Source organism: Babylonia areolata, chromosome 31 (genome assembly GCF_041734735.1).
Source record: "Babylonia areolata isolate BAREFJ2019XMU chromosome 31, ASM4173473v1, whole genome shotgun sequence".
Taxonomy (NCBI): Eukaryota; Metazoa; Mollusca; class Gastropoda; order Neogastropoda; family Buccinidae; genus Babylonia; species Babylonia areolata.
The window spans coordinates 3,596,348-3,608,847 of record NC_134906.1 but is presented as its reverse complement, the minus strand read 5'-3'; the positions used below and the strand labels follow the sequence as shown (position 1 = coordinate 3,608,847).

The following is a 12,500-nucleotide window of genomic DNA, read 5'->3' as shown; positions in this document are numbered from 1 at the left end:
TATGTAAGCAGGCGTATGAAATGTTCGTAAATGAACATGAGAGAGGGAAGGAAAACTGGGTATATCTTGTAAAGAAGACATTAACTGTAAATGGATTTGGGATTGTGTGGATGTGTCAGGGAGTTGGATGTGTAGAAAGATCTGTTTCAGAATTCAAAGATAGGCTAATTGCTTCATATAAACAGAATTGGCACTGTAAAATGGAAAGCACTAAGAAATATAGATGGTTTTATATTTTAAGAATAATGTTAAACTCGAATAAAAAAAAGTTGATTAAAAACAATATTCTATCCTACAAGTGTTATTCGAATTTAACGTTATTCTATCTTTTAAGCATACATCAATGATAATATTATTATCTTTAAAAAAATGTATTTATTTATTTATTTATTTATTTATTTACTTATTTCTTCTTCTTCTTCTTCTTCTTCTTCTTCTGATTATTATTATCAAATTTTTATTTATTTTATTTTATTTTATTTTTATTTATTTATTTATTTATTTATTTATTCTCAGGGCCTGACCGAGCGCGTTGGGTTACGCTGCTGGTCAGGCATCTGCTTGCTTGGCAGATGTGGTGTAGCGTATATGGATTTTACCGAACGCAGTGACGCCTCCTTGAGCTACTGATACTGACACTGATACTGATACTGACACTGACACTGATACTGACACTGATACTGATACTGACACTGACACTGACACTGATACTGATACTGACACTGATACTGATACTGATACTGTTATTCGCAAACACGCACGAAATTGACGTCCACAGTTTCTAAGTCTCTATTTTATCCATTATCTCTCGTCTACAGCATGCGGTTTACTCTCAAAGCTTAACCAGCGCGAAGGGTGTAGGTGTGTAGGTCATGATGGCTGTCCCACTTTTTGGGTGGCGGGGGTGGGTGGGGAGGGTTGGGTTGGAGGGGTGGGGGTGTTTTTCCTCCTCAGCAGACGTGGTATTCGCGCCTCGGGTGTATGGATTAGCCCGCACGCTTTTAGATCTCATTCAGTGACTGAGAAGCCTTTCGAATTGCAGCTCATTCTTACTACATAGTGAATGTGTCGTGTGTGTGTGTGTGTGTGTGTGTGTGTGTGTGTGTGTGTGTGTGTGTGTGTGTGTGTGTGTGTGTGTGTATGTCTGTGTGTGTGTTCCAGGATTCAAACCCAACTTCATACGTGTGAAGAACGTTCATTTAAATAGTGTCTTTTTACGCGCGCGCGAACACAGACATACACACACACACACACACACGCACACACACACACACACACACACACACACACACACACACACACACACACACACACACACACACACACACACACACACACACACACATTGGTGCATACGTAAATACAAACATATGCTCTCACGCGCACACACACACAAACACACACAAACACGCACAGACACAACCACCACCACCCCCACATACACACACACAGACACACACACACACACACACACACACACACACACACACACACACACAAAATCATTGTTGGGTTGTTTAAATGACTGACGTACTGATTAAAGATTTGATTGATTGATTGATTGATTGATTGACCTTGATGACAGACCCCCATCACCGAGAAATGTACCTGAAAGAAAACATCTACCTGACACAACTCAACAACGAGACTTACAATCCTAAGAGCGAAGGTGAGATGTTTTCCAGCTAGTGTGCAGTGAAGGGGGGGTTGGGGGGGGGGGGGGGTCACCTTGTTTGTATGTGTGTGTGTGTGTGTGTGTGTGTGTGTGTGTGTGTGTGTGTTGTGTTGCGCGCGTGCGTGTGTGTGTATGATTGTGTGTGTGCATCAGCTGGCCAGTTACACACATTGTTACACAGGCGCAAATAGACACAGACAAACATTTGTCACACACACACACACACACACACACACACACACACACACACACACACACAGACACAGACACACACAGACACACACAGACAAACACACACACACACACTCACCCACCAACAAACAACCAAACACACACACACACACTCACGCACGCATGCACGCATGCACACACATACACACATTGAAATGCACGCACACATACATATACACACGCTCGCACGCACAAACACACATACTCACTCATACACACACACGCGCGCGCGCGCGTGCGCGCGCACGCAAGCACGCACATACACACACGATTAAAAATAATCACGAATAATTCAAGTTGGTGATAGACGCTTGACTGACGTGTGTGTGTGTGTGTGTGTGTGTGTGTGTGTGTGTGTGTGTGTGTGTGTGTGTGTGTGTGCCGGTAAAATAAAATCAGCCAGTCATATGCCATATGTTGAAGCCATTGCTCTAGCCCGGGCACAGTCAGTGAACCAAGACGTAGACAGCCGGTCTCTAGCGGGCGAGGAAACAATTAAACCTACCACTATTAATCCAAAGTCATATGCATTAGCACTAAGAAATGGCATCACTAAATCTCCAGTCAGGGATATCCCGCCAACTGTAACTGCCAAGAACGTGCATGGAAAATTACTACATGGGTCCAAACACCCGTTGAAGACAGACAAGACAGACAAGGACAGGTTTACATTGGAAGATAGAACTGACAACACACAAGAAAATAACAAATCTGGCAAATCATCTAGCTGTTCAGAACAGTCAACACCATTGCGGAAACATATCAGCTCACAGCAGTCTGCATCTGATCAAACATCAAGCTGTTCAGAACAATCAACACCATCCTGCAAAACCCCTGTCAATACACGTCAACCAACATTTGTGAAGACCAACCCCATTCAGAGAAAAGAATCAATCTCACCAGTGTCTGCAATTTCCGATCCTTCTGATTTTGTACTTGGAAGTATAATCACGTTTTTGGAAAACCTTTCTTATCAGTTTGTCAGCATCATGAAAAACATAACGGGCGTCATGACGTCCTCAATCTCTGAACTGAAATCAATATTGTCAAATTGCCGTGTGAATTCCAAATGAATGTATGTAAGGTAAATGTGTCTTTATTTTTTCTTTTCCTGAAGTACATTAGACAGATACTCTTTATTCTATGTATCTATTCACTTATGCAGACAGCAGGATGTAATGATGATGGGTGTGGCGCAGGCCTATTTCGTTTTTTGCAATGGAACTGTAGAAGTAAATGTAATTTTGACTATCTGATCCATTTTATGCAAGATCACAACTATCATATAATTGCCCTCCAGTCCCTCAATTGTTATAAAAGCAATCTCCCTAAGTTAGAGGGTTACTTCTACCCTCCAGTTATTGATGAAACAGAGCGCAAAGGAAAAGTTAAAGTTGCAACCTATATTTCAGATTCAATCATATATAAAGCTAGAAAACCACCATGTTATAGTATAGACAAACGTTTGTATTCTTCAACTATAGAGCTTTCTGTCTTAGATAAAACATTAATTGTAGTTAACTGTTACTACCCTGATGGAGTTTCAAGAGGTGAAGCTGACTGGTTAATGGATTTAGATTTATCCCATAGCTGGATAATTCTAGGGGATTTTAATGCGCACCATGCCTTGTGGTCGGACAAAAATTGCGAATTCACAACCAACAATGAATATCTAGCGAATACCATAGTTCATTCTAACTTAACTATATTAAATGATGGTTCAATAACAAGAATCGCTGATCGGGCAGATCAAAAAAATTCTTCAATAGACATCTCTTTGGTGTCGACTGATATAAATCCATACTGTGAATGGCAAGTTCTCAAAACACCACTGGGGAGTGACCACCTTCCAGTTGAAATGGTATTATCTGTAAAACATGAGATCATAATTAAAGATAATATGGGGTTGAAATATAATGAAAAGAAAGCAAACTGGGATCTGTTTGGTAATATGCTGGCTTATTACTCTGCTGATTTAAATTTCAACACTGATGTTACATCACAAGAAGATTTAGAAATTTGTTATCGGTCTCTAAGGAATGTTATTCTGAAGGCTGCTGATGGTTCAATTCCAAAAGTAAAGTATATAGCCAATCCAAAACGGTCTGGTAATCCTTGGTGGAACAGCTCATGTGAAATAGCAGTCAATAAGAAAACAGAGGCTTTCAAAAACTGGCATAGGTATCGAAAAATCGAATCCAAAGAAAGAGTATCAGAACTGCACAACAAGTATAAACAGGCTAATAGTTTTAGTAATAAAACAGTGGCTGCTGCCAAAAAGATGTACTACACAAATCTGATTAACGACTGTACTAGCAACCCAACTGCCTCTTCAAAACTGTGGGGAGAAATAAAGCAAATAAAGGGTGTCTATAATCTTCCTGATCCTCCTTTGTATGAAAATGATATTGTGTATAAAACTAGGGAAGAGAAAGCCGAGTTATTTGCGGATACATTCGCAAAAATGAGTCAGACAGAATACTTGCCATCCTATGAGCAAAAGAGAAGGAAACAGTTTGAAGATATGAACTGCCCCTGTGAAATGGATAAGAATGATAGCAGTGCATCTTACATTAATGCAGACCTAACGCTGGGGGATCTATACCGTGCTCTCAATGCTGTTAAGTCAGGGAAAGTTGCGACAGGCTCAGATCCAATATCGTACAACATGATCAGACATTTTCCAAATATCTTTTTAAAAAGAGTGTTAGATTTTTTTCAGATTTGCTGGAATTCTGGTATCCTTCCAACTGATTGGAAGAAAGCAACCATAGTACCTATTCACAAACAAGGAAAACCTAAATCTAGCCCTTCCAGTTACCGACCTGTTTCGTTAACTCCCCATCTTGGGAAGGTTTTTGAGAGAATTTTGAAAACTAGATTAGAACACTTTCTGGAGAAGAAAGGAATTTTACCTACTTTCCAGGCTGGTTTTAGAAGAGGTAGGGGTGTTACTGATCATGTCGTCCATCTAACTTCTCATGTTAAGAAGGCACTCGCAAAGCGTCACTCCACGGTCGCAACTTTCTTTGATATTCATAGAGCCTATGACTCTGTGTGGCACTATAAATTGATTCATAAAGCAAATACAGTAGGGTTGGGAGGTCGATTTCTAAAATTTCTTAAGTCATTCTTATCCCAGAGGACATTCCAGGTGAGATTAGGGGGTATATTATCCAGATCAAGGTCCATCAATATGGGTGTTCCCCAGGGAAGTGTGATTTCTCCCACTCTGTTTTCACTAATGCTTTATGATATGAAAAATATCAACACAAATGGTGCCACATTAGTAGCTTATGCAGATGACATAGCTCTCTGGAAGAATGTAAACTGTAATATTACAAAAAATACATCAAAACGAAATAAAATTATTAAGCATTTTCAAGACGCCATCGACAACATTGTGGAATATATGAAAGAAAGTGGTTTTCTCCTGTCTGCTGAAAAGACTGTTTTCGTCATATTTACTAAAAAGTTGATTGAATTTGAAGGTAGGGATGCTATTAAAATACAGGTAAATGATACTATCATATATCCGAATAAAGAGGTGAAATTTCTCGGTGTTATCTTCCATTATAAACTTTTTTGGACTAAGCATATAAACTACCTTATTGAGAAAGCGAGGAAGAAAATAGCTCTATTACGTGTGCTTTCTGGAATCCCTGTTATAAATTGTGGCAATAATCTGATCAATGCTGCAATGGGACTAGTCCGCTCAATTATATCATATGGTCAGGAAATCTATTTCACTGCTTCAAACTCTGATCTTCATAAACTCACAAGTATTGATTCCTTAGCTTTTAAGATTGCACTTGGGTTACCGCGATGGGCTTCAATCGACAAAACATACAAAGAAGCTGGTGTTTTGCCATTACCTGAACACAGGAAATTATGTGCCTGTAACTACATGGTAAGGGCTAGAGCTGTTCCAAATTCGGTTGTCTCTGAAATTGATGAAGAAACGTACATCTGTAGAGAAATTCGTAACAAAGCTGTATACACGTCCTTGTTCGATTTTACTAAGTCAGTCTTTGAGAGTTGCAGTCTGCCTCTTTCCCAGATTGCGAAAATTCCGCATTGTTTTCATCCGCCTTGGCTGACTGAGCAAGCAAATATTATTTTTACATATGGACAATTAAAAAAGAGTGACAGTCCACTCATTATTGCCTCTCGGGCCAAAGAACTAATTAATACACGTTTCAAATATTACCTCCGTGTTTTCACAGATGGATCAATTAGTAGTAACTCTGAAGTTGGAGCCGCTTTTGTAATCCCCGAGCTTAACATTAAAAAGAGATTCCACTTAACTAAAGGTTGTTCAATTTTTACTGCTGAATTGTTTGCAATTCTGATGGCTTTCACCTTTTTTAGTGATATGCCTCTTGTGCCTGCAAAAATCCTTATACTGTCTGATTCAAAATCAGCATTGATGGCTTTAAATAATCAATCTTCATCTGAACGAGCAGATATTATGTACGAAATTTTGTATTTAATCCACCAGTTAATTATGCGAGGCTCCGACATTTCACTCTTGTGGGTTCCTGGACATTCTAATCTTCGTGGCAACGAAATGGCCGATTTTTATGCCAAGGAAGCGGCATCGAACAATTCAGATTCAATCAATCACAATATTCCTATTTCTGTTTCTGAAGCTTGTACTATTCTCTCAACATATATCTGGAATGTCAGACAGAAACAGTTCTTAGAAAACTCAAAAAAGAAGCTCTGGTGGGATCTCTCTCTTCCAGCAAGAAAAGGCACTAACCCCCCAGGATCAATTTCCACAAGAAACTTGACACACAGGCTAAGAACTAATGCATGGTTATGCAGATTTTTGAAACCGTCACCACTATGTATTTGTGGTAAGACCCTTGACATCCCACATTTTTTGCTCGAATGTCCAGATACACATTTACATTTCAAACCCCTTCATGATATGATTACATCCTTTAATCTTCCATTAGTCATGTCCAGCGTTTTTCACCCTAGCAAAGAAAATGGTTGGTCTCTGACAAAAACCGCAGTTGACCTAATTAAAAGCCATCCAATTGGTCGGTTTTTCTAATTTGTTTCATCCCCTTTCTGTTGCAGAGGTTCCCCTCTGTTTTATTTAATCCAAAATAGTGTTTCGTTTTGGGTGATAGCGTCAGATTTACTTGTAGAGCAAAGTTCCCATTATTCTAATTAGTGGAACTGTTCGACCCTAACATGTAATATGTCGTCTTGATTACATTACGAAACCTTAATTTGATGAGAAAGAGTGAGAGACAGTGTGAATGTGTGTGTGTGTGTGTGTGTGTGTGTGTGTGTGTGTGTGTGTGTGTGTGTGTGTGTGTGAGTGAGTGGGCAGGGGAATGAGGTAGGGGAATTATAATGGGCATTTGTGTGCATGCATGGATGTATGTAGAGAGAGGGTGGGGGAGAAACGTATGTGAGTATGTGGGTGCGTTAGAATATTTTTTGGAGATAATGATATTAATGAAATTTGGTACCTTGATTTGTTAAATATGTTTGTTTGTTTGTTTGTGTGTGTGTGTTTTTGTTTTTTGTTTTTTTTTAAATCATACCTTCCTCAAATCAGAATTTCCTTGTGTTGCTCAGTTAATATTTTATTCAAATGGTTGCGAAAATGTCAGTACAACAAACAGTTAATCTGACAATAAATGGTTTCAGTCAGTCAGTGTGTGTGTGTGTGTGTGCGTGCGTGGGTGGGTGCGTATGTGTGTGTGTGTGTGTGTGTGCGTGCGTGCTTGCGTGTGTGAGTGAGTGTGTGTGTGTGTGCGGGCGTGCGTGCTTGCGTGCGTGAGTGTGTGTGCGTGTATGTGTGTGTGTTTGTTTGTGTGTGTGTGTGTGTGTGTGTGTGTGTGTGTGTGTGTGTTGCAGAGTTCAAATCCAACTTCCTACGTGTGACGCACGTCATTCTGGTAGGAGGGCCTCAGGATGAAATCATAGGCCCCTGGCAGTCCAGGTATCCACAGAGAGAGAGAGAGAGAGAGAGAGAGAGAGAGAGAGAGAGAAGGACAGAGAGACAGACAGACAGAGACACCCAGAGAGAGAGACAGAGAGAGAGAGAGAAGAGGGAGAGAGAGACACAGAGAGAGAGACAGACAGAGACAGACAGATGGACAGAGAGTCAGACAAAGAAATAGAGAGACAGAGAGAAGAGGAATACAGAGAGAGAGAGAGAGAGAGAGAGAGAGAGAGAGACAGACAGACAGACAGACAGAGACAGAGGAACAGAGAGACAGACAGAGACAGAAAGAGAGAGAGATGAGGGAGAAAGAGACAGAGAGAGGGACAGAGAGACAGACAGTAACATCGACACATATCATATCAATACAAACAAATACTAAAGTACATATAAATCCTGAAATGATTATTTATGCCTCAACATCAAAACCCATCATATCAATACGAACTCATCATATCATTACAGTGTCGAGATTGACCATCCAAATGTAGCCCTTCCCTTTTATCCATACATTTTTTTTCTCGGAGAGAGAGAGAGAGAGAGAGAGAGAGAGAGAGAGACAGACAGACAGACAGACAGACAGACAGACAGACAGACAGAGAGAGAGAATCCTATTATCCAGCTGGAGAGAGCTAGAAAGAGTGTCCTGATATATAATGCGCGTTGGGTTATGCTGTTGGTCATGCGTCTGCCTAGCAGATGTGGTGAAGCGCATATGGAGTTAGTTATTGTACTCAGTGATGTTTGCTTGAGAAACTGATTGTGATTGAGAGAGATACGGATAATTTATTCATGTACAGGCCATTGCCCCTCATGAAGGGGTACATACACCTGATCATGTAAGAAAAGCAACAAAAAAGCAACAAAAAATGAGCAGTCATATCATCAAGAACAACTTCAATATTCTAAGACGTCAGAGTTGATCGCAGTCTAAATGCTTTAAACAAATAAATTGACAAATTGCGAATAGTCTGTTCATGCTGAGAAGCCATGAGTAATGCTAATCTATGCTGACTGGGAAATTTACAGAATTTGGATGATATATACCTTGTTCTTAAGTCATGCAGGACAGGACAAGTTAGGACGAAATGTACTTCAATTTCTTCCTCTTTGTTGCAAAGTTTACACCTTAGATCAGTTGCATTATGTATTCTATATCGGTAATAATGTACTGCAATATCAGAAATACCAAGCCTAAATCTTGCCATTGAATACTTTAAGTGTCGATCTATGTTTAAAAATAAGTACGTGATTGAGAGATTAATTTTCATTCCAAAAATTCCGTGGCATCTCATGCAGTGAAGACACCTTGCAAAAACATCAAGTTGTACCATTTTTGTTCCATGACATTACTCAACAAAAAAGGTTTAACTGCAATGTGCACCAAGTACTAATTAACCCTTTCACCGCCAGTCAATTTAGAGTACAAAATTCCCTTGTGCTATAAACACAGAAAAGACAATGGCTAAGAATACCTAGGAATTCCCCCTGCGATGTATAGAAAATATGGCCTGTTCTACCACCGAACACTAAGAGCAGTAGGTTCATGGATAACAGACCAATGAATGGTCACCTTTAAATGATATGGGTCTCTACCACGCCTGTGCATAAATGCGAGCTTGGCGGTGAAAGGGTTAAGTACATATTAAACATCGGATATCAAACGTTGTATACAGGTTAATAACAACATGTTTTATAACAGTTTCCTTTCAATTGTTGGTGACATAAGCAAAGTGTGTGTGTGTGTGTGTGTGTGTGTGTGTGTGTGTGCAGCCATTTCGGATTTTACGACAGCAATGAGGTTGTTCAGCCAGTGACTCAGCAGAGTGTAAGTAACGTAACGGAATGCAGGTTCCTATAATCGAACTCCCACCCCCACCCCTTCTGGCATTTGTTGTAAATCCCCCCCCCACTCCCTCCTCGCATCCTCCTCCCCCCCCCCCGGCATTTGTTTTAAATCCCCGCCTGGCATTTGTTTTAAATCGCCCCCCACCTGGCATTTTGTTGTAAATCCCCCCCCCTACACCCCCTCCCCCCCCCCCCCGGCATTTGTTTTAAATCGCCTCCCACCTGGTATTTTGTTGTAAATCCCCCCCCCCCTACACCCCCTCCTCGCATCCTCCCCCCCCCCCCGGCATTTGTTTTAAATCGCCCCTCACCTGGTATTTTGTTGTAAATCCCCCCCCCCCTACACCCCCTCCTCGCATCCTCCCCCCCCCCCCGGCATTTGTTTTAAATCGCCCCTCACCTGGTATTTTGTTGTAAATCCCCCCCCCCCTACACCCCCTCCTCGCATCCTCCCCCCCCCCCCGGCATTTGTTTTAAATCGCCCCTCACCTGGTATTTTGTTGTAAATCCCCCCCCCCCTACACCCCCTCCTCGCATCCTCCCCCCCCCCCCGGCATTTGTTTTAAATCGCCCCTCACCTGGTATTTTGTTGTAAATCCCCCCCCCTACACCCCCTCCTCGCCTCCTCCTCACCCCCCCCCCCCGGCATTTGTTTTAAATCGCCCCTCACCTGGTATTTTGTTGTAAATCCCCCCCCCCCTACACCCCCTCCTCGCATCCTCCCCCCCCCCCCGGCATTTGTTTTAAATCGCCCCTCACCTGGTATTTTGTTGTAAATCCCCCCCCCTACACCCCCTCCTCGCCTCCTCCTCACCCCCCCCCCCCGGCATTTGTTTTAAATCGCCCCTCACCTGGTATTTTGTTGTAAATCCCCCCCCCCCTACACCCCCTCCTCGCATCCTCCCCCCCCCCCCGGCATTTGTTTTAAATCGCCACCCCCTCCCACTCTTTGCATTTGTTTTCAACCCCCCTCCCCCCTTCCACCTGACATTTGATTTCAATCCTTCACCTGGCGTTTGATTTCAACCCTTCACCTGGCATTTGATTTCAACCCTTCACCTGGCATTTGATTTCAACCCTTCACCTGGCATTTGATTTCAACCCTTCACCTGGCGTTTGATTTCAACCCTTCACCTGGCATTTGATTTCAACCCTTCACCTGGCGTTTGATTTCAACCCTTCACCTGGCATTTGATTTCAACCTTTCACCTGGCGTTTGATTTCAACCCGTCACCTGGCATTTGATTTCAACCCTTCACCTGGCATTTGATTTCAACCCTTCACCTGGCATTTGATTTCAACCCTTCACCTGGCATTTGATTTCAACCTTTCACCTGGCGTTTGATTTCAACCCTTCACCTGGCATTTGATTTCAACCCTTCACCTGGCATTTGATTTCAACCCTTCACCTGGCATTTGATTTCAACCCTTCACCTGGCATTTGATTTTTTTCAACATACCCCCACCCCTCTGGCATTTGTTCCCCTCCGCCCTCAGCAATTGTCTTCAGTCGTCCCCTGCCCTCCGGCATTTCTTTTCAATGTGTATGTGTTTATATAGATGAATGTATATATATATATATATATATATATAATTGTACACACACACACACACACACACACACACACACACACACACACACACACACACACACACACACACACATATATATATATATATATATATATGTGTGTGTGTGTGTGTGTGTGTGTGTGTCTGTGTGTGTGTGTGTGTGTGTGTGCGCGCGCGTGCGTGTGTGTGTTTGTCTCTGTGTGTGTATGTCTGTTTGTGTGGGGAGAGAGAGAGAGAGAGAGAGAGAGAGAGAGAGAGAGAGAGAGAGACAGACAGACAGACAGACAGACAGACAGACAGACAGACAGACAGACAGAGATATGATCATTATTGTGGATTGGTTGCTGGAATCATTTGCTAATCCATTTGTTTTCCTCAAGTCTTGGAGGATGATTAATATTTTATTCTTTGATATTGTTTCCGGTGTCTTTTCCTTCTTCCTTCTATCCATTGTTTCTTCCTTATCTCCCTACTCCTCCTGTTTTTAGTTCATTATGATTATGACTATGATGATGATTATGATGATGATGATGATGATGATGATGATCATTATTATTATTATTATTATTATTTTCTTTTCCAATAATGTAGAAGTGGTTTTTTCTCATTGCTCCTCATGATGATATTATAATGCTATACCACTCGCTTTCGCCTCATCCTTGATACCATTACTGTAATAGTTGACATAACTGATGCTGTTGCTATGTCACAACTGGTCCAGGCTATTTATTATTAATGTCATCTTAACTCATCATGATTACTGCAATCAATAATGTGTAAACATTGATTGATTGAATGATTGGACAAGTTTGTTTTTTTCTGTATTTGTTGATGTTGTTGTTGTTACTGGTTTGTTGTTGTTGTTTTTTGTTTTGTTTTTGTCCTTCTGTCTGTAGTGGAGGATGCTACTGTTTGTTTTATATTGTTTGTTTCATACTGTTCTCTGTATTGTACACATGTCTTTGGAAAAAAAATTTTTAAAGTTAAAAAAAAAATTGATTGATTGATTGATTTATTATTTTCTTTTCTTTTTATATGTAGCCGTGTACCTGAGTAGTATATAAGTGGACGGTACGAAAGAACTAACCAATGATTGATTTACTGAATTACAGGATACACACACACACACACACACACACACACACACACACACACACACACACACACACACACACACACACATATATATATATATATATTTTT

At 41.1% G+C, this 12,500-nt stretch overlaps 1 protein-coding gene across 4 annotated transcripts in view; it reads left to right on the top strand.

Moving 5' to 3' along the window:
- Positions 1-12,500, top strand: part of LOC143276201 (lysosomal thioesterase PPT2-A-like) — a 49,604-nt gene that overhangs the window by 35,465 nt on the left and 1,639 nt on the right. For all 4 annotated transcript variants that reach the window (XM_076580650.1, XM_076580652.1, XM_076580653.1 and 1 more), the window contains 3 exons: positions 1,586-1,669; positions 7,790-7,874; positions 9,651-9,705. In XM_076580650.1, the coding sequence (XP_076436765.1) occupies positions 1,586-1,669; positions 7,790-7,874; positions 9,651-9,705 (224 nt within the window). The remainder of the gene's footprint in view (positions 1-1,585; positions 1,670-7,789; positions 7,875-9,650; positions 9,706-12,500) is intronic.